At 37.3% G+C, this 22,680-nt stretch overlaps 1 protein-coding gene across 1 annotated transcript in view; it reads right to left on the bottom strand.

Annotated features, from left to right (window-relative positions):
* Window positions 1-4,162: 4,162 nt before the first annotated feature.
* The window catches only part of LOC128656391 (organic solute transporter subunit alpha), an 83,116-nt gene continuing 64,598 nt past the window's right edge, over window positions 4,163-22,680 (bottom strand). Inside the window, exons 8-9 of the mRNA XM_053710268.1 lie at window positions 6,206-6,311; window positions 4,163-4,278 (exon numbers count right to left, since the gene is read on the bottom strand). Of these exons, the coding sequence (XP_053566243.1) occupies window positions 4,163-4,278; window positions 6,206-6,311 (222 nt within the window). The remainder of the gene's footprint in view (window positions 4,279-6,205; window positions 6,312-22,680) is intronic.

Raw genomic sequence — 22,680 nt, forward strand, 5'->3', positions numbered from 1 at the left:
TGATTGTGACCATGGACGCCAGCCTGCTAGGCTGGGGAGCAGTCTGGGACTCATTAAAGGCGCAGGGATTATGGACTCAGGAGGAGTCTGCTCTCCCCATAAACATCTTGGAGTTGAGAGCAATTTACAATGCTCTGATGGCTTGGTCTCAATTGTCCTTAGCCCGGTTTATCAGGTTTCATTCGGACAACATCACCTCAGTGGCTTACATCAACCACCAGGGAGGAGCTCGGAGTTCCTTAGCCATGAAGGAGATGGCACAGATTATTCAGTGGGCGGAAGCACACAATTGTTGTCTGTCATCCACATTCCTGGAGTGGACAACTGGGAAGCAGATTTCCTGAGCAGACAGAAATTTCATCCCGGGGAGTGGGCTCTCCATCTGGAGGTGTTCTCCAGGTTAACCCTCAAATGGGGGGTGCCGGAGTTGGATCTGATGGTGCCTCGGCATAACGCCAAGCTTCCAAGGTACGTTTCAAGGTCAAGAAATCCCCAGGTCGCTCTGATAGATGCCCTGGCGGTTCCTTGAGATTTCAGTCTAGCATACATGTTTCCTTCGTTTGTGCTCCTTCCATGAGTTATTGCTTGTATCAAGCAAGAGAAAGCATCTGTAATTCGAATAGCTCCTGCATTGTCTCACAGGATCTGGTATGCAGACCTAGTGAAGATGTCTTCTCGGCCGCCTTGGTGGTTGCCTCTGACTAAGGACCTTATAACTCAGGGTCCATTCCTCCATCCAAATCTCGTTTCTCTGAAGCTGACTGCTTGGAGATTGAAATCTTAGTTCTGTCTAAGCGTCTATTTTCTGAGTCGGTCATTGAGACCATGATCCAGGCTCGCAAGCCTGTTACTCAAAAAATTTACCATAAGGTATGGTGTAAATACCTTTATTGGTGTAAATCTAAGGGCTACTCTTGGAGTAGGGACAGGATTCTTATAATTTTGTCTTTTCTCCAGGAAGGTCTGGAGAAAGGGTTGTCAGTCAGTTCTCTGAAAGGTCAGATTTCTGCATTATTTTGTTACACAAGCGTCTGTCGAATGTGCCAGATGTTCAATCTTTTTGTCAGGCCCTGGTCAGAATCAGGCCTGTGTTTAAACCTGTTGCTCCTCCTTGGAGCCTTAATCTTGTTCATAAAGTTTTGCAGCAGGCTCCGTTTGAGCCAATGCATTCCATAGATATTAAGTTACTATCTTGGAAGGTTTTGTTTTTTATTGCTATCTCTTCTGTTCGGAGAGTTTCGGAACTCTCTGCTTTGTAGTGTGATTCACCTTACCTTATCTTTCATGCGGATAAGGCGGTTCTTCGTACTAAATTGGGGTTTCTTCCTAAAGTGGTTTCGGATAGAAATATTAATCAGGAAATTGTTGTTCCTTCTCTCTGTCCCAATCATTCTTCTCATAAACAACGTCTGTTGCACAACTTGGATGTTATGCATGCTCTAAAATTCTACCTACAGGCGACTAAGGATTTTTGCCAGTCTTCTGCCCTGTTTGTTTTTTTCTCAGGAAAACGTAAGGGTCAGAAGGGTACTTCTACTTCTCTTTCCCTCTGGTTGAGAAGTATGATTCATTTTGCTTATGAGACTGCTGGACAGCAGCCTCCTGAGAGAATTACAACTCATTCCACTAGGGCTGTCTTTTCTTCTTGGGCTTTCAAAGATAAAGCTTCTGTGGAAAAACTTTGCAAGGCTGCAACTTGGTCCTCTCTGCATACTTTTTCCAAATTTTCCAAATTTGATACTTTTGCCTCGGCTGAGGCCTCTTTTGGGAGAAAGGTTCTTAAAACAGTGGTGCCTTCTGTTTAGGTCTGCCTGTCTTGTTCTCCCTCCCTGTTCATTCTGTGTCCTGTAGCTTGGGTAAATTTATGCTTACCTGATAAATTTATTTATTTCCGGATATGGACAATCCACGACCCCACACTTTATTAAGACAGTTATTTTTTACTAAACCCCAGGCACCTCTAGACCTTTGTGTTATTCTTTTTCCATTTCCCTTCAGTCGAATGACTGGGGATTATGGGTAGGGGAGTGACACTTAACAGCTTTGCTGTGGTTCTCTTTGCCTCCTCCTGCTGGCCAGGTGTGATATTCCCCCTAGTAATTGAATGATGTTGTGGACTCTCCATATCCGGAAAGAAAGCATACATTTTGTTTTTCTTTTCCATATTGTGACATTACTTCTGTGGCTGGATGCTAGCTCCATAATCCATACTATGGAACTAGGCGAATGTCTTCTACCTTACTCCCAGAGTCAGGAAACTACCGGCAGGGAGACCTACCTGAAGGAATTCATCTGGTTCCATAAGCAGCACTTAACTTATAGTGATTAAGGTAATTTCAAGTAAGAAGAAGTAGTCTATGTGTGATAATTTATATGAAGTCCAATATACAGTATAGCACTGTCCTATCCTCGCTCTAGTAAAAAGAACCTTATTCCTGAATTAATTTCAGTTGTAAAGATTATGTAGGATTTTTTTTTTATCTGTGTTTTTTGTTGTTGCAGACTAATACTTATTTAATGCTCCCTATCTTGCGCTAACTTTGCTAGAAGTAAGGTTTTTGTGTGTCGGGTAGTGCTCGTATTACAAGTTGAAAGTAAAATGTTTTCGCTTACGCACTAACCTGATACATGTAAAAAGCCGAGCTTTGAATATCGTGATTGCGTTAACATATTCCTCATAGAAGTCAATAGAGCAAAAAAAGTGGAAAAAGACCCTAACACTCTACTCGCGCACAAACCTGATCGCATATTCTCAAGTGCGCTAACCTAACATGAAAATATTAATATTTCACATTCCAATGTTCTTCACATAGCAGAATATGCTCTGTTTATTAATAAATACATATTTTTACATATATTTGATGGATTCGGTACAATATATATCTATAACTATAATTTGTGTATATATATATATATATATATATATATATATATATATATATATATATAATTATACATAGGTATAGATATATAAAATATATATATATGAATATCTATTTATTAAATACATGGAACATTTTCTGCTATGTGCAGAACATTGGAATGTGAAATATTTACACTAAATACACTATAACACTTTATTATATATATATATGTACATATGTATTTATGTGTTTGTGTATATATGTCTGTAAATACATATATGCACATATAAATACACATAAATATAAATACATATCCATCTTTAGATATGTATATGTAGCTATCTCTATGTTAAATCTCTTTGCCTGCCTTTTTTTTTTCTTCTAACATCTGAGACCTCATATTTTTGAGCACTTATAACTTTTTAATGCATTTTTTTTAAATTAAGCAGAGCTCTGAGGCCGCAGTGTCATAAATTGTGATTACGCTGATGCGTTTGTGTTTACTTTCAACTTGTAATACTAGCTCTACACGCACGCAAACACCCGCAATAAACCAATTTTTGTTCGTGCATAACTGCTAACGCGCCACTCGTAACCTGGCCCCTAATGGTTTAATATTTTGTTGTTGTAGACACTAGTTTATATTAGTTACGTTTGCTTTTGCCAATAAAACACTATGTAAACCTGGTAGGGTTTTTTACATTTTGGAAGATCCATTAAAAATAGCAAACATCGGATTAAGTTTTATGACACTTCACTATTCAAAGGCTTTTCAGATACTGCATCTAAATGCACATTGCTCTGTTCCATTTAGCTGTAAACAATATAATAGCTCCTTCTCCATTTAGATTTTTTTATTAAACTATTTTGGCACAAAAATACAGTCAAGTGGAACAAATATTAAAAAAATTGCAAAGGTTTATTGAACAGTATTTATTTTGCAGGATATCTACAGAGGTATAGGTTATACGTAGGTCTGGAAGCTGAACTCTGCTGTTGGTTTAAGGAGACCTCGAAAACAATATCTGCCCAAGCCTTTTCCTGGTAGTCAGACAATATTAATAGATTTATGAAGGGTGCTGAAGAGATTCTTGTGCATTTTGTCCTTCATTTTTTTTTATTACTTTACTTTCTTTTTCCTTCATTTTACCCTGACAAAATACTTCAAGGCACCATGTTGTGTTACTTCCCTTGAAATGTGCCCTTTAACCAGATTATTTTTCTATGTCATATAGTTGATTTACATTGTTCTGAAAAACATCCCTGGCAGCACTTTAGGAGGAGCTAATCATCATTGCTTACACAGGCACTGGTTTAAAGACGTAACCTGCCTCATCGTCCCTTCTCCTGTAAGCAAGCCTGGACACAATAGTCAGGATAAAGGTCTCTATGATCAGCAAATGGTTGTTCATCACTGCAAGTAGAAACAAAGTTCAGTGTGAAAGAATGGAAAGAAGGGCAATATGGTACTGTAAAAAACTTAAAGGGACACTGAACCCAAATTTTTTCTTTTGTGATTCATTTTAAGCAACTTTCTAATGTACTCCTATTATCAAATTGTCTTCATTCTCTTGTTATCTTTATTTTTAATGAAAGAATGTAAGTTTAGATGCCGGCCCATATTTGGTGAACAACCTGGGTTGTTCTTGCTGATTGGTGAATAAATTCATCCACCAATAAAAAAGTGCTGTCCAGAGTTCTAAACCAAAAAAAGCTTAGATGCCTTCTTTTTCAAATAAAGATAGCAAGAGAACGAAGAAAAATTGATAATAGGAGTAAATTAGAAAGTTGCTTAAAACTGCATGTTCAGTGTCCCTTTAAAGGGATACTTAACCCATATTTTTTCTTTCATGATTCAGATAGGGCATGCAATTTTAAGAAACGTTCTAATTTAAGCCTTCTATAATTTTTTCTGCATTCTCTTGTTATCTTTATGTGAAAAAGCAGGAATCTAAGCTTAGGAGCCAGATAATTTTTGGTTCAGCACCCTGGGTAGTGCTTGCTAATTGTTGCTACATTTCAAATGAGAAGTAGATTTTTTTTCTGATTAATTATTAATTTTGCTTCCTTTTCCTGCCTCCTGTATCATGTGACAGCCATCAGCCAATCACAGACTCATATATGTGTACCATATAAACTTTTACAGATGCTCAGTAGGAACTTCTGTTTAAAAAATTAACACAATTTGATAATGGAAGTACATTTGAAAGTTATTTTTGTTTATTTTTGTTTTTTGCTCTTTTATTTAATTTTTTTTATCTAAAAATTTGACTTTAATGTTCCTTTAATAAATACATATTATTAAATAAATTAGTTCTACTCTAATCTAAGTTGTATCACTTTATAATTACACAGTACCTTTAAAAATAAATTTGAGTTCAGTGATAAACTGGTATCACATTTTAATGTGTTTCAATTAAATTAGACTTAAATTTGTTAATGTACATTAGTATGTTTCATTCAGTATAACCCCAGGAAAGGCGTTAAACACATAGGGATTGATCACAATTCTATAGACAAACGTATCAAGTGACATGGACTTTAATAGTGGTTTTCTGCCAATAGATATATATTTCTAAGAGGAGCAATGCATTACCGCTGGGAGCTAGCTGAACTCATTTAGTGAGCCAATAATTTGAGGCATATGTGTGTAGCCGCCAATATCACCAGCTAGCTCCCAGCAGTGCTTTCTGGTGATGAGCCTATAAAATATATATTAAATAAAATATACCTGGATAACAAAGTAAATTTGAGAACAGAATACAATTTAAAGTCTCTTAAAATGTCAAGCTCTGTCTGAATTGTAAATCTTTAACTTTTACTTTCATGGCCCTACAATAAGTTTATAACAATCAGTAAAAATAATTGGTGTAAATGAAGAAATAAAGATTAAACACATAAACATAAACACTATATACAATCTACACATAAATATAAACACTATATGCAAGCTAAGGTAGATTTGTGGATAAAAAAGTCCACAGAATAAAATAGTGTCCTTTCTTCTTTCATTTAGCAGTTTAAATCAATTTAATTGCTGCAACAGATTAGGTCCAATATACATTTTTCACATTTGGATTTCTACAGACCTGTTGAAGCAATATTTTGCTAAACAGAATAATTAACTTGTTTACAATACATTGTGTGGACTTTTTTATTGTGAAAAATCTGCATCTGTGGTATCTATGTTCTTTATTGGAGATGAGCTAAATTGCTAATCTTGTTCAGTCTATTAACCCACTTGCAAGTCCCGCCCCTTACACATACAATTTCTAATTCTAAAGTATTGATTTCAATGTGGTGCATCAAACAGCATAAGCTAGAAATGTTGTTAAACTTACTCTGCGATCTAGCTTTGGATGCGTATGGTGGAACACATGGTGTTTGTCCAGTATTGGCCAATATACTGAAGACAGAGTGCTGCACTGTGGTCAAGATTAGTAAGAGCTGTAAAAAAAAAGTAATAATAAAACTGTTTTTTTTTTTCAACAAGGGCACAGCAACACCTCTTATTAATTCTATCATTTTTTTAACAACATAAACAATCAGACATGTGTTTAAATTAAAGGGACATTGTTTATACCTGGAAAATTGTGAAGGCAAAAGGTCACACTTTAATACCAGAGGAAAAGAGATTTAATTGCCACCTATGGAAAGTAATTCAGCTTTTGTAAAGACTTCCAATACATTTCAATACAGACATAAAGAAAAAAAGGCATATAAGTGAAACTTATTTAAGTGATTTCATTAAAGGGACAGTCAAGTCAAAAATAAACTTTCATGATTCAGATAGGGCATGCAATTTTAAACAACTTTCCAATTTACTGTTATCATCAAATATGCTTTGTTCTTTTTGTATTCTTATTTGAAAGCTAAACCTAGAAAGGCTCATATCTGTGATCATTTCTAAGCCCTTGAAGGCCGCCTCTTATTACATGCTTTTCACAACAGAGGAGAGCTAGTTCATGTGAGCGATATAGATAACACTGTGATCACGCCCGTGGCTTGTGGCAGACACTGCACTAATTGGCTAAAATGCAAGTCAATAGATAATAAATAAAATGTCATGTGATCAGGGGGCTGTCAGAAAATGCGTGGATACAAATTAAAGGGATAGTCTACACCAGAATATTTATTGTTTTAAAAGATAGATAATCCATTTATTACCTATTCCCTAGTTTTGCATAACCAACACAGTTATATTAATATACTTTTTACCTCTGTGATTATCTTGTATCTAAGCCTCTGCAAACTGCCCCTTATTTCAGTTCTTTTGACGGACTTGCAATTTAGCCAATCAGTGCTGGCTCTAGGGTTGCCACCTTTTGCCCAGGAAATTCCTGGACACTTTTTAAGTGGGCGTGGAGGGTGTGTATCTCAGGGCGTGGTTTGGGGGCGTGGCTTCTCATGGCATCAAATGTATTATGAAATCAATTTTTATATTATATAATATATATATAATATATATATATATATATATATATATATAATATATATATATATATATATATATAATATATAAAATATGTATAATATATATATATATAAAATATGTATAATATATATATATAATATATATATATAATATATATATATATAATATATATATATAATATATATATATAATATATATATATACATATAATATATATATGAAATATATATATATATATATATATATATATATAATATATATATTATATATATAATATATATATATATATATATATATATATATATATATATATATATACAGGTGGCCCTCGGTTTACAACGGTTCAATTTGCACCGTTTCAGAATAACAACCCTTTTTTTCAGTCATGTGACTGCTATTGAAAAGCATTGAGAAGCAGTGCATTGATTAAAATAGCCAGTAGGTGGAGCTGTCCGCTTGTGTTGCAGCAAAGTTATGCAAGCCAAGCAAGCTGAAATGAATCAGTTTAACCAGACCTGAGCTATCAAGCTGCAAAGAAACAAGATCTTCCTGTCTATAAATCAGTCCAGATTGGAATGCATAGAAAGAACTGTTTGCAGAAAAATGCAAGTATAGTCTGTGTTGTGTGATTATTTTATTGGGTTTATAATGCTGTTTAGCAAATGTTTTTGTTCATTGTTCATTTAACTTAGTTTAATTATATATTCTGTGTTGTGTGATTATTGTATTAGATTTCTAATGCTGTTTCAGTGTTTAGCATTTAAAGTCTTCATTTCAAAGCTTTAAAAATAATGTATTAGGCGTTACTTATGCCAATTTTGAGAGGGGCCTGGAACCTAACTCCCTCAGTTCCCATTGACTTACATTATAAACTGGGTTTCAATTTACAACGGTTTCGATTTACAACCATTCCTTCTGGAACCTAACCCCGGCGTAAACTGAGGGCTACCTGTATATATATATATATATATATATACATATATATATATATATATATATATATATATATATATATATATTATATATACAGTATATATTACATATATATATATATATAGGTTTATTCACAAACTATCAAAATTATTGGAGCAGTGTTTGGCGCATTACCTTGCTTGTAGGCTTCATGTCATGAACCTGACTGACCAGACTCGGGGTAACTGGTGGAGGTGGGGGCCGCGCGTGATCACAATGCTCTCTCTCTATCTCTATCTCTATCTCTCTATCTCTCTATCTCTATCTCTCTCTCATGAATTAACACCCTCTTGTGGTGAAAAACTGTGATAATGCCCTGAGCTAAGAGGCGGCCTTCAAGGGCTTAGAAATTAGCATATAAACCTCCTAGATTTAGCTTTAAACTAAGAATACCAAGAGAACAAAGCAGAATTGGTGATCTTTTTAAACAATAAAAATTCAGGTGTAGACTGTCCCTTTAAGTGATGATTAGTACATGATTGTTTGGGTTCATTTTTCAGATAGAGAAACTTTCAAAATTACTCCTATTATTATTTTTTCTTCTTTCTCTTGTTATCTTTATTTAAAAAGCAAGAATTTAAAGCTTAGGAGCCGGCCCATTTTATGTTCAGCACCCTGGATAGCGCTTATTGGTGACTACATTCAGCCAACCAATAAGCAAGTGTAACCCAGGTCCTGAACCAAAAATGGTCCGGCTCCTAAGCTTTACATTCCTGCCTTTGAAATAAAGATAGCAAGAGAAAGACGAAAAAATAATAATAGGAGTAATTTTGAAAGTTCCTTAAAATTGCTGCTCTATCTGAATGATGAAACAACAACAAAATTGGATTTAGTATCCCTTTAATTTATTGGCGTTTATAACTTCAGTATCTAACCCCTATACCCAATGAGATTTATATTAAATAGCTGCAACTTTATACTTACAATATATACAGAGGTGTAACTAGAAACCACATGGCCCAGGTGCAAGAATCTAAGAAGGCCCCCCCCACACACACACACACACACACACACACACACACATACACAAAAAAGGTGAATTTGATACATATCTATTTTTTTATTTAACACAGAAAAAAAATGTGAATCAGATTACATGTCTGCAAAAGGAGGTACCCTATGCCCACAGTCTGTGAGATGGTCTGACCCCCTATTACTGTATATAGTGACACTGTTTAACCCACCAGTACTGTATATAGTGAGTTAGTGACACTGTCTGTAATCTGCCGGTGAGATGGCTGGCTTGACCCTACCCACCCCAGTACTTTATAGAGTGACCACAGAAGTCTGTGACATGGTCCAGCCCCCCGTACTGTATATAGTGGTACTGTATAGTGACACTGTTTACACCCGCCCCCCCATGCTGAAGTAACAAGGTCTGTAATTTGCTGGTTCCACAAACATACACAAACACACACATACATGCATAAATACACACACAGTCACATACATACACACATACACACACACACACATAAACACCAATGGGTAAAACAGAAACACTAACCCCAGTAGTCAGAGACACTAGTGAGGCATCATGTCACACTCACATGATATCAGTGCAGGCAGTGGCAGGTTAACGTTTTTTTTATTGGGGGGGGGGGTAAAAAATTTTTTGGAACCTGGGCCCCCACCCTCAGGGGCCAAGTCGCAGTTGAGACCTCTGCACCCCCTGTAGTTTTGTCCCTGAATATATGTATCCCAAATGACTCTCATTTGAATAAGAGCAGGTTATTTTTTATGCTTATTACTAGTTGATACGCCTGCCCAGAGGGAAGTCTATGAGTTGTAAATACAACCCCCCAAGCTACAAAAAAATAAAAAATAGAAATACAGAAAAAAATAATCATATTATCCAAAATAAAAAATGTAAAACTAATCCCTATGAAAATAAAAAAGCCCCCCAAAATACCCCCCCCCCCCAATCTAATGTTAAACTACAAATAGCCCTTAAAAGGGCTTTTTTGTAGGGCATTGCCCTAAGTTTAACAGTCTCTTTTACATTAAAAATAAACTAAGTCCCCCCTAACAGTAAACCCCCCCCACCCACCAAACCCCCCAAAATAAAAAAAAACTAAAACTAATAAACCTAATCTACCCATTGCCCTGAAAAGGGCATTTGTATGAAAATTGCCCTTAAAAGGGCATTCAGCTCTTTTTCACTGCCTTTAAAAGGGCATTCAGCTCTTTTGAGATTTGCCCCCAAAAAACCCTAGTCTAAAAAAACAAAACCCCCAAAAGATTTTAAAAAAAAACCTAACACTAAAGCCCCAAATAGGTACTCACGGTTTCAGAAGTCCGGGGGAGAAGGTCTTTTTCCAGACGGGTCCATCATCTTCATCCACAGCAAAGGCGGTCCGGAGCGGTCTTCCCAGATGTGGCGATTCTCGGTGGTGGTGGCTGTCCTCGACAGCGGCGGTCCTCGGTGACATGGAGGCTTCTCTTCATCCGATGTCTGTGGTATACTGAATATTGAATGCAAGGTACCGCAATCAATTGATCCTCACTGACTGATCCTTCCTTATGGGCAGGCATGTTTGTCCTTGCTCAGTCTCTACTGCGCATGACTGCATCAGACAAACATACTTGGCCTTTTATAAAATAAGATGATGAAATTGGTATAACGATTGCACAACTGTCTGTATATCTTTTTTTTTTTTGCAATATTTTGCCATAAGGAATTTCATACTGTTGCTCGTACTAAAAAACTACTTACTTTTATGGGAAAGGAGCTTGCTAGGAGCCCTATTAATTAACCATAAACAGGGGTCAACTGGTAGAAGAATTTCAAGCATCTTTGGTGTCTCATCAGCTACATTTTCCCACATATTTCGAATAACAGCACACTGCAGAATATATATGTGACATGTCCATGGGAATGTCCGCATCTCCAGCACTTATCATCGCAGTTTTAAAATATTTTTTTTAATTCTAGTGGACGAGATACCATCTCAGTATTTTTCTGATTTAGTTCTATTAATCTACCAGATACCGACACCTTAGAGATGTGTGAAAAAACTTGGTTCGCTTCTGCACATCACCTATGGAAAGTTGCTTCTTTTACTGTATGAGCAATCAGTGAACTCTTTGCCTAAGGAGGTAGTGACTGCCAGTACCATCGATAGCTTTAAATAGGGTAAGGCCTGTGTTACATTGACTGGTGTTTTATGCTATACGTGCCCTTGGCAGTTTGTTTTATATAAAAAACAGGGGTCAAATAATATTTGTCAAGTTTAAACTTGATGCATATGTATGTCAAACTCTACTGGTTTGATACCTAGGGTGCTGAAGATTTTTGTGAGGTGGATAGTCACACTCCAAATAAGTGAAAAATAATAATTTTAATATAGAAAGAAATAAGCACTTTAAAGGGATATGAAACCCAATTTTTTTATTTCAGATAGACCATACAATTTTAAACAACTTTCCAATTTACTTACATTAGCAAATTTTCTTCATTTCTCTTGTAAGGTGTATCCAGTCCACGGATCATCCATTACTTGTGGGATATTCTCATTCCCAACAGGAAGTTGCAAGAGGACACCCAGAGCAGAGCTGTAATATAGCTCCTCCCCTAACTGTCATAGCCAGTCATTCTCTTGCAACTCTCAACAAGCAAGGTCGTTGTAGGAGAGAGTGGTTAAATATAGCTAGTTTATTTTCTTCAATCAAAAGTTTGTTATTTTTAAATAGTACCGGAGTTGTGCTATTTTATCTCAGGCAGTAAATAGAAGAAGAATCTGCCTGAGGTTTCTATGATCTTAGCAGGTTGTAACTAAGATCCATTGCTGTTCTCACATATGTCTGAGGGGATTACACAGATGAGGTAACTTCAGCGAGAGAATGGCGTGCAGTTTATTCTGCTATCAGGTATGTGTAGTTATAATTTTTTCTAGAGATGGAAAACACTAGAAAATGCTGCTGATACCGGATTAATGTAAGTTAAGGTATCATGCTTACTCCCAGGGGTAATACCCTTATGATATTGCAATATAAAACGTTTGCTGGCATGTTTAATCGTTTTTATATATGCTTTGGTGATAAAACTTTATTGGGGCCTAGTTTTTTCCACATGGCTGGCTTAAATTTTGACTAGATTACTGAGGCTTTCCACTGTTATAGTATAAAAGTTACAGTTGGTGCAGTTAAAATTACAAACTGTGACACCCTCAGGAGTCTCCTGTATGCTATAGGACATCTCTAAATGGCTCAAAGGCTTTCCAAAGTTGTTATTGGGGAAGGTAGGACCACAGCTTGCTGTGGCAGTTGGTTGTGACTGTTAAAAAATGTCTATTTCGTTTTTTTGATCCGTTTTTTTAACTAAGGGGTTAATCATCCATTTGCAAGTGGATGCAATGCTCTGCTAGCCTATTACATACACTGTAAAAATTTTGTTTGATTTACTGCATTTTTTCACTGTTTTTCAAATTCTGACAAAATTTGTTTCTCTTAAAGGCACAGTACCGTTTTTTATATTTGCTTGTTAACTTGATTTAAAGTGTTTTCCAAGCTTGCTAGTCTCATTGCTAGTCTGTATAAACATGTCTGACATAGAAGAAACTCCTTGTTCATTATGTTTAAAAGCCATGGTGGAACCCCCTCTTAGAATGTGTACCAAATGTACTGATTTCATTTTATGCAATAAAGATCATATTCTGTTTTTAAAAAAATTATCACCAGAGGAATCTGACGAGGGGAAAGTTATGCCGACTAACTCTCCCCACGTGTCAGACCCTTTGACTCCCGCCCAAGGGACTCACGCTCAAATGGCGCCAAGTACATCTAGGGCGCCCATAGCGTTTACTTTACAAGACATGGCGGCAGTCATGGATAATACACTGTCAGCGGTAATTAGCCAGACCACCTGAACTTAGAGGTTAACGAGATAGCTCTGGGGTGAGACAAAATGCAGAGCATACTGACGCTTTAAGAACCATGTCTGATACTGCCTCACAATATGCAGAAGCTGAGGAAGGAGAGCTTCAGTCAGTGGGTGATGTTAATGACTCAGGAAAGATACCTGATTCTAATATTTCTACATTTAAATTTAAGCTTGAACACCTCCGCGTGTTGCTTAGGGAGGTTTTAGCTGCTCTGAATGACTGTGATACCATTGCAGTGCCAGAGAAATTGTGTAGACTGGATAAATGCTTTGCAGTGCCGGTGTGTACTGATGTTTTTCCAATACCTAAAAGGTTTACAGAAATTATTAATAAGGAATGGGATAGACCAGGTGTGCCGTTCTCTTCCCCTCCTATTTTTAGAAAAATGTTTTCCAATAGCGCCACCACACGGGACTTATGGCAGACAGTCCCTAAGGTGGAGGGAGCAGTTTCTACTCTAGCAAAGTGTACTACTATCCCTGTCGAGGACAGTTGTGCTTTTTTAGATCCAATGGATAAAAAATTAGAAGGTTACCTTAAGAAAATATTTATTCAACAAGGTTTTATCCTACAGCCCATTGCATGCATTGCCCCTGTCACTGCTGCTGCGGCGTACTGGTTTGAGTCTCTGGAAGAGGCTTTACAGGTAGCGACTCCATTGGATGACATACTTGGCAAACTTAGAGCACTTAAGCTAGCCAATTATTTTATTTCTGATGCCATTGTTCATTTGAATAAACTAACGGCTAAGAATTCTGGTTTTGCTATACAGGCGCGCAGAGCGCTATGGCTTAAATCATGGTCAGCTGACGTGACTTTAAAATCTAAGCTACTTAACATTCCCTTCAAGGGGCAGACCCTATTCGGGCCTGGTTTGAAGGAGATTATTGCTGATATCACGGGAGGAAAAGGTCGTGCCCTTCCTCAGGACAGGTCCAAATCTAGGGCCAAACAGTCTAATTTTCGTGCCTTTCGAAACTTCAAGGCAGGTGCGGCATCAACTTCCTCTAATAATAAACAAGAGGGAACTTTTGCTCAATCCAAGACGGTCTGGAGACCAAACCAGACCTGGAAAAAAGGTAAGCAGGTCAAAAAGCCTGCTGCTGCCTCTAAGACAGCATGAAGGAACGACCCCCTAACCGGTAACGGATCTAGTAGGGGGCAGACTTTCGCTCTTCGCCCAGGCGTGGGCAAGAGATGTTCAGGATCCCTGGGCGTTGGAAATTATATCCCAGGGATATCTTCTGGACTTCAAAGCTTCCCCCCCAAAAGGGAGATTTCACCTTTCACAATTATCTGCAAACCAGATAAAGAGAGAGGCATTCTTACACTGTGTACGAGACTTCCTAGTTATGGGAGTGATCCATCCAGTTCCAAAGGAGGAACAGGAACAGGGTTTTTACTCAAATCTGTTTCTGGTTCCCAAAAAAGAGGGAACCTTCAGACCGATTTTGGATCCAAAGATCTTAAACAAATTCCTCAAAGTTCCGTCGTTCAAGATGGAAACTATTCGTACCATCCTACCACTGATCCAGGAGGGTCAATATATGACTACAGTGGATCTAAAGGATGCTTATCTTCCCATTCCGATACACAAAGATCATCATCGGTTTCTCAGGTTTGCCTTTCAAGACAGGCATTACCAGTTGTAGCTCTTCCTTTTGGATTAGCTACAGCCCCAAGAATCTTTACAAAGGTTCTAGGGTCGCTTTTGGCGGTCCTAAGGCCGCGGGGCATAGCAGTAGCCCCTTATTTAGACGACATCCTGATACAGGCGTCAAACTTCCAAATTGCCAAGTCTCATACGGACGTAGTACTGGCATTTCTGAGGTCGCATGGGTGGAAAGTGAACGAGGAAAAGTGTTCTCTATCCCCACTCACAAGAGTTTCCTTTCTAGGGACTCTGATAGATTCTGTAGAAATTAAAATTTACCTTGACGGAGTCCAGGTTATCAAAGCTTCTAAATTCCTGTCGGGTTCTTCATTCCATTCTGCGCCCTTTGGTGGCTCAGTGTATGGAAGTAATTGGCTTAATGGTAGCGGCAATGGACATAGTGAAACCCAATTTTTTTATTTCAGATAGACCATACAATTTTAAACAACTTTCCAATTTACTTACATTAGCAAATTTTCTTCATTTCTTTGATATTCTTTGTTGAAGAAGCAGTAATGCACAAATAAGAGTTAGCAGTATACATTGAGTGAACCAATGACAAGCGTCACATATGTGCAGCCACCAATCAGCGGCTAGTTACAAGTAGTGTATTGCTGCTCCTGAGCCTAATAGGTATTATTTTCAACAAAGGATACCAAGAGAATGAAGCTAATTTGATAACAGAAGTACATTGGAAAGTTGTTTACAAATGTAGGCTCTATCTGAATCATGAAAGAAAAATGCTGGATTTAATGTCCCTTTAAAGGGCCATTATAGTTGAAAAAAAGGACATGCTCTAAATGGTTAAACCCGCAGAGCACTGCTGGTCCGGCTATACTACCACTTATCCAGTAAACAGTTATAGAGACACAGCTAGTGTGTGCGACTAGCTCTGCTTTGTGATGTTAGAAGCAGGCTGAGATATCACAGTGACTTAGCTTACTAATACCCGCAGCAGCATGCTAGATGTATCTCCCCCTTACTGATGCTTCAAGTTCCACTGCACCACACCGTTATTCAGATCTCAGCCTACCCTTCAGTTTGATTACAGGAATCTAGAATGGCCTCACAACTCTGTAGTATAAAAGTTTAATGAAAACACTAATAAAAAATACAATCCATTTTAAACTGAGCACTGTGCGATGGTCTGTAATTTGTTGTTGTGTGGTACCAATGAGCCAGTGTGATCTCTCAGCCTGTATCTAACACCACAATGGAGTGCTGCTACTTTTGTTCCTGGTGATTGTTCTGTAAAAATAAACTTTCTTTCTTTCCTAAGATATGGTGAGTCCACGGAATCAATTACTATTGGGAATATTACTCCTGGCCAGCAGGAGGAGGCAAAGAGCACTACAGCAAAGCTGCTTTATATGCCACTTCCATTACCCATAATCCCCAGTCATTCTCTTTGCCTGTGGTGCAGGTGGAGGTGAAGTTTTGGTGTCTGATCTACAATCAAGATTTGTTTTATTTTAAAAGCAGAGTAGGTTTGCTCTGATCTTTCTAAAGGGTCTAGCCTTAGCCCATGTCAGTCTCTTCAGTAGGGCAGGGGTGGTTTTTGAGCAATTGGGAACTTGTGGGGTACAATCCTCACTGCGTTTTCCCAAAACATTTTGCTGCCCTATTTAGATAACCTGAGTAAGTTTACTCAGTCTTTTTGTATTTCCACAGGTCCATGTGAGGGATGGCATCCTCTCAAACCAGGTGAGCTGTCCTACTGCCGGACAGATAAATATTAAGGTAAGTGCCAGTTTTATTTTTTTATGTAAACAGGGAAAAATTTGGCACTTATTCAGCTGAAACGCTGAAGGGGACATTTTTTATTATTCCTGTCAGGGTGCAGGTTTTTATGGCAGTTTTTGCAGGCACTGTTAGTGTGAGGAGTTATTTATTTTATTGATGGCTCAGTGAGGATCCGTTCTTAGTAATGGATTATGTACTTTTATTGGGGGTTTTAATGTTTGTTTTTAAGCCTGTTTTCAAGAAAATAGTTTTTTTTTAAAAAATGGCTTTTTTGTCAGCTGTAGGCCTGCCGCTTTTAGGGAGGTTCTAATTCTTTGATGTCAGAGCTTTTTTTGGCACTTTTCTTTACTTCCTGTAAGAGTGAGGTGCACATATTTCAGATAGCTCTGCTGTTTAGAAGGCTTCTTGCTGTTTTTGCTTCTCTGGAATCCGGATTTTATTACAAGACCAGAGACTTTATATTTTGCATTACTTTCTTTTACTACTTGTGTGCAGCCTTAAAAGTACATCATTCACATAAAGAGTTAAAATAAAACAGAGAAAAAAGAGCCTACATAACTAGCTAATGAGAATGTTAGGTTGGAGACTAGGGTAAAAATGGACCAATCAGAAGAACCATATTGACCATAAATGGACCAATGTGCACCCCATATTCCTCTTTATTTTGCTGCTCAGCAACAAGATAAGTGTGCATTTTGTTCTCTGTGATATAATTATATTAAATTGCATTGTTATTTGATTTATTGTATTCATTATTATCTAATTATTATCTAATTATTGTCTCTTATTTTTTCCTTTTCTCCTTTTTATATACTTTACTGTTAATTTTTCTCTCTCTTATTTTCGTTTTTTCCCCCTCATTTCGTTTTTTCATTTCATTTCGGTGGTTACCTCTTTTAGACAATCCCCAGTGCTTTTTTCTTCCGTTCAGCAGTTTTTGTTTATTATACCGCTCCGTTTTCCCTCCTACTCGCCTGGCATCTTTGCGGCTCCATTTTCCTTTCTGGTCACGACGACCGCCGTCATTTTGTGGGCGTTCGTTTGTGACGTCACAGCCCGCCCTCTTATTCACCTCAGAAAGCCTCAGTGACTTTCGCCGCCTCCTCCTTTATCGTGTGAAGTAATAATTTTGGTTACTTTTTAGTTCTTCTGTTATTCACTTATAAAAATTGTTTCACAGCCATTGATTTTGTTTCTTCTTTTTATTGCAGGTATTTGCTGCCCTCCGGTGGTTATCTTTACACACTGTTTAACACACTTTGTTCTGTCAGAAAAATTTACTGTATAAACTACATTTAATTTGTATCTGTTATTTTATTGTTTCAATATTTTATTGTTGTTTAAGTATATTTTGCCCTTCAAGTCTTTCACTTTATTTTAGTATATATATATATATATTTTTATTTATTTTTGTAAAATGTCACAGATAATTCTGCTAATAACCCCCTGACTGAACAATCTGTTCAGAAAATGATTGATAACTCTTTAGGCAAATTAATGTCCCACATGATATCTTTAATGGCAAAATCCTCTGCTAAAAAAGCAATTAAAAAAAAAGCACCTTCTAGCGCTGTGAAAGCAAGTAAAAAACTTGTTTCTAAATCAAAACATTTGTTTTCAGAAACCAATATTCCTTGCGGCAAAGGAAGTAAAACATCCGCAAAACGACCCCTTACTCCCAAGGGGCATAAAAAGGGAGTTTTAAAACAAAAACCCAGAGTTATTTCTAAAGAAGAGGTTTCAGATTCCTCTACCTCTTTTAATTCTGACAATTTCTCTGAGGACTCAGATAATTCTACTTCTAATAATTATGAATCAGATTCCTCCTCTGATTCTCAACCGAAATGCAAAAAATTTAAGAAACATTCTAAAAAATCGAAACTTATGGATGAGGATGAAGGTAATTTTGCAGATGCCTTAGGCAATCCTCGCTTTAATGCAGATACTTTGCATCACCCTCGGTCTGAGTGGTTTCCCCCCATGGAAATTGCAACTTTTGTGGATTTCCAATTTAAGAAAACCCTTAAGAAAAGGTTTAGAAATAATATGAGGGCTGAATGCCCTAGGCCATTACTCTCCAAAAACAGTAACGTTACCCCTGATATTGATCCAAAAATTCTTAAGTTTATTGGATCTCCTGGGTATAAAATAAAGAAAGGTTTAGATAAAGCCTAGATAAATTGTCAAGATAAACTTCTTGATAATATTGGCACAATTACTAAACTTTTGGAATTATCTGTAGAAGCAGTTTTAAAGGAATCCTCTATGGATCCATCTCTTGTTAGAGAATGGGTCCAATGTATTTTATCCTTTGTTGGAAACACCAATAAATGAATTACATTCTGACAAAGATGGCTTACTTTTTGGGGATGCCTTTTTGAAAGACTTGAACCTATATGCAAACACTTTCTCAACTCTTAATAAAGTCAAAACATCCATGAGAAAAATTCTTTACTCTCAGAATTTCTCTGACAGGGCCGGTAAGGGAAGAGGTTGCTTTCCCTGCCGTACCTCACATTTATCCAGACCTCACATTCAACAAAACTATACTCCTCAATTCCAATCTCCCAGATATGTTAATGAAGCCAACACCTCATACAGCTTTTTCCCGTCACATGCCAGACCATGGTATCAAAGAGGACAATGCATCAGAACACAATCTTGACCTCCTGCAGGTAAAATGTCCTCTTTTCCTCCTTCTCCTTCTTTCCCACTAAAAGTTGGAGGAAGAATAGCCCTGTTTGCTCACAACTGGAACCTAATAACTTCAGATCCTTGGATTTTGCAAACAGTTCAGGGAGTCCGAATAGATTTCATATCTCCTCCTGTTCAAATTTCACTTCCAAATCCTATCCATTTCTCTCAAAAAGACAGAGTTCTGGTTCAAAAAGAAATAGAAAATTTCTTTCATGTAATTAGCAAGAGTCCATGAGCTAGTGACGTATGGGATATACATTCCTACCAGGAGGGGCAAAGTTTCCCAAACCTCAAAATGCCTATAAATACACCCCTCACCACACCCACAAATCAGTTTTACAAACTTTGCCTCCTATGGAGGTGGTGAAGTAAGTTTGTGCTAGATTCTACGTTGATATGCGCTCCGCAGCAGGTTGGAGCCCGGTTTTCCTCTCAGCGTGCAGTGAATGTCAGAGGGATGTGAGGAGAGTATTGCCTATTTGAATTCAATGATCTCCTTCTACGGGGTCTATTTCATAGGTTCTCTGTTATCGGTCGTAGAGATTCATCTCTTACCTCCCTTTTCAGATCGACGATATACTCTTATTTATATACCATTACCTCTGCTGATTTCGTTTCAGTACTGGTTTGGCTTTCTACAACATGTAGATGAGTGTCCTGGGGTAAGTAAATCTTATTTTCTGTGACACTCTAAGCTATGGTTGGGCACTTTTTTATAAAAGTTCTAAATATATGTATTCAAACATTTATTTGCCTTTGACTCAGGATGTTCAACATTCCTTATTTCAGACAGTCAGTTTCATATTTGGGATAATGCATATGAATAAATCATTTTTTTCTTACCTTAAAAATTTGACTTTTTCCCTGTGGGCTGTTAGGCTCGCGGGGGCTGAAAATGCTTCATTTTATTGCGTCATTCTTGGCGCGGACTTTTTTGGCGCAAAAATTTTTTTTTCTGTTTCCCGCGTCATACGTGTCGCCGGAAGTTGCGTCATTTTTGACGTTCTTTTGCGCCAAAAGTGTCGGCGTTCCGGATGTGGCGTCATTTTTGGCGCCAAAAGCATTTAGGCGCCAAATAATGTGGGCGTCATTTTTGGCGCTAAAAAAATATGGGCGTCGCTATTGTCTCCACATTATTTAAGTCTCATTTTTTATTGCTTCTGGTTGCTAGAAGCTTGTTCACTGGCATTTTTTTTCCCATTCCTGAAACTGTCATTTAAGGAATTTGATCAATTTTGCTTTATATGTTGTTTTTTCTATTACATATTGCAAGATGTCCCACGTTGAAACTGAGTCAGAAGATACTTCTGGAAAATCGCTACCTGGGGCTGGAGCTACCAAAGCTAAGTGTATCTACTGTAAACTTATGGTATCTGTTCCTCCAGCTATTGTTTGTACTGTTTTGTCATGACAAACTGTTAATGCAGATAATATTTCCTTTAGTACTGTTACATTACCTGTTGCTGTTCTGTCAACATCTAATACTCAGAGTGTTCCTGATAACATAAGAGATTTTGTTTTTAAATCCATTAAGAAGGCTATGTCTGTTATTCCTCCTTCTAGTTAACGTAAAAAGTCTTTTAAAACTTCTCATTTTTCAGATGAATTTTTAAATGAACATCATCATTCTGATTCTGATAATGGTTCTTCTGGTTCAGAGGATTCTGTCTCAGAGGTTGATGCTGATAAATCTTCATATTTATTTAAAATGAAATTTATTCGTTCTTTATTTAAAGAAGTCCTAATTGCATTAGAAATTGAGGATTCTGGTCCTCTTGATAATAAATCTAAACGTTTAGATAAGGTTTTTAAATCTCCTGTAGTTATTCCAGAAGTTTTTCCTGTCCCTAGTGCTATTTCTGAAGTAATTTCCAGGGAATGGAATAATTTGGGTAATTCATTTACTCCTTCTAAACGTTTTAAGCAATTATATCCTGTGCCATCTGACAGATTAGAGTTTTGGGACAAAATCCCTAAAGTTGATGGGGCTGTCTCTACTCTTGTTAAGCGTACTACTATTCCTATGGCAGATGGTACTTCCTTAAGGATCCTTTAGATAGGAAAATTGAATCCTTTCTAAGAAAAGCTTACTTGTGTTCAGGTAATCTTCTTAGACCTGCTATATCTTTAGCGGATGTTGCTGCAGCTTCATCTTTTGGTTAGAAGCTTTAGCGCAACAAGTAACAGATCATAATTCTCATAGCATTTTTTCTTCAACATGCTAATAATTTTATTTGTAATGCCATCTTTGATATCATTAGAGTTGATGTCAGGTATATGTCTCTAGCTATTTTAGCTAGAAGAGCTTTATAGCTTAAGACTTGGAATGCTGTTATGTCTTCTAAGTCTACTCTGCTTTCCCTTTCTTTTCAGGGTAATAATCGTTTTCGTTCCTTTTGTCACAACAAGGAACAAAAACCTGATCCTTCATCCTCAGGAGCGGTATCAGTTTGGAAACCATCTCCAGTCTGGAATAAATCCAAGCCTTTTAGAAAATCAAAGCCAGCTCCTAAGTCCACATGAAGGTGCGGCCCTCATTCCAGCTCAGCTGGTAGGGGGCAGATTACGTGTTTTCTAAGAAATTTAGATCAATTCCGTTCACAATCTTTGGATTCAGAACATTGTTTCAGAAGGGTACAGAATTGGCTTCAAGATAAGGCCTCCTGCAAAGAGATTTTTTCTTTCCCGTGTCCCAGTAAACCCAGCGAAGGCTCAAGCATTTCTGAAATGTGTTTCAGATCTAGAGTTGACTGGAGTAATTTTACCAGTTCCAGTTCTGGAACAGGGACTGGGGTTTTATTCAAATCTCTTCATTGTACCAAAGAAGGAAAATTCCTTCAGACCAGTTCTGGATCTAAAAATATTGAATCGTTATGTAAGGATACCAACATTCAAAATGGTAACTGTAAGGACTATCCTGCCTTTTGTTCAGCAAGGGCATTATATGTCTACAATAGATTTACAGGATGCATATCTGCATATTCCGATTCATCCAGATCACTATCAGTTTCTGAGATTCTCTTTCTTAGACAAGCATTACCAGTTTGTGGCTCTGCCGTTTGGCCTAGCTACAGCTCCAAGATTTTTTTACGAAGGTTCTCGGTGCCCTTCTGTCTGTATTCAGAGAACAGGGTATTGTGGTATTCCTTATTTGGACGATATCTTGGTACTTGCTCAGTCTTCACATTTAGCAGAATCTCATTCGAATCGACTTGTGTTGTTTCTTCAACATCATGGTTGGAGGATCAATTTACCAAAAAGTTCATTGATTCCTCAGACTTCGGTAACCTTTTTAGGTTTTCAGATAGATTCAGTATCCATGACTCTATCTTTGATAGACATGAGACGTCTAAAGTTGATATCAGCTTGTCGAATCCTTCAGTCACAATCTTTCCCTTCGGTAGCCTTATGCATGGAAATTCTAGGTCTTAT

The sequence above is a fragment of the Bombina bombina genome, chromosome 4 (genome assembly GCF_027579735.1).
Source record: "Bombina bombina isolate aBomBom1 chromosome 4, aBomBom1.pri, whole genome shotgun sequence".
NCBI classification, from domain to species: Eukaryota; Metazoa; Chordata; class Amphibia; order Anura; family Bombinatoridae; genus Bombina; species Bombina bombina.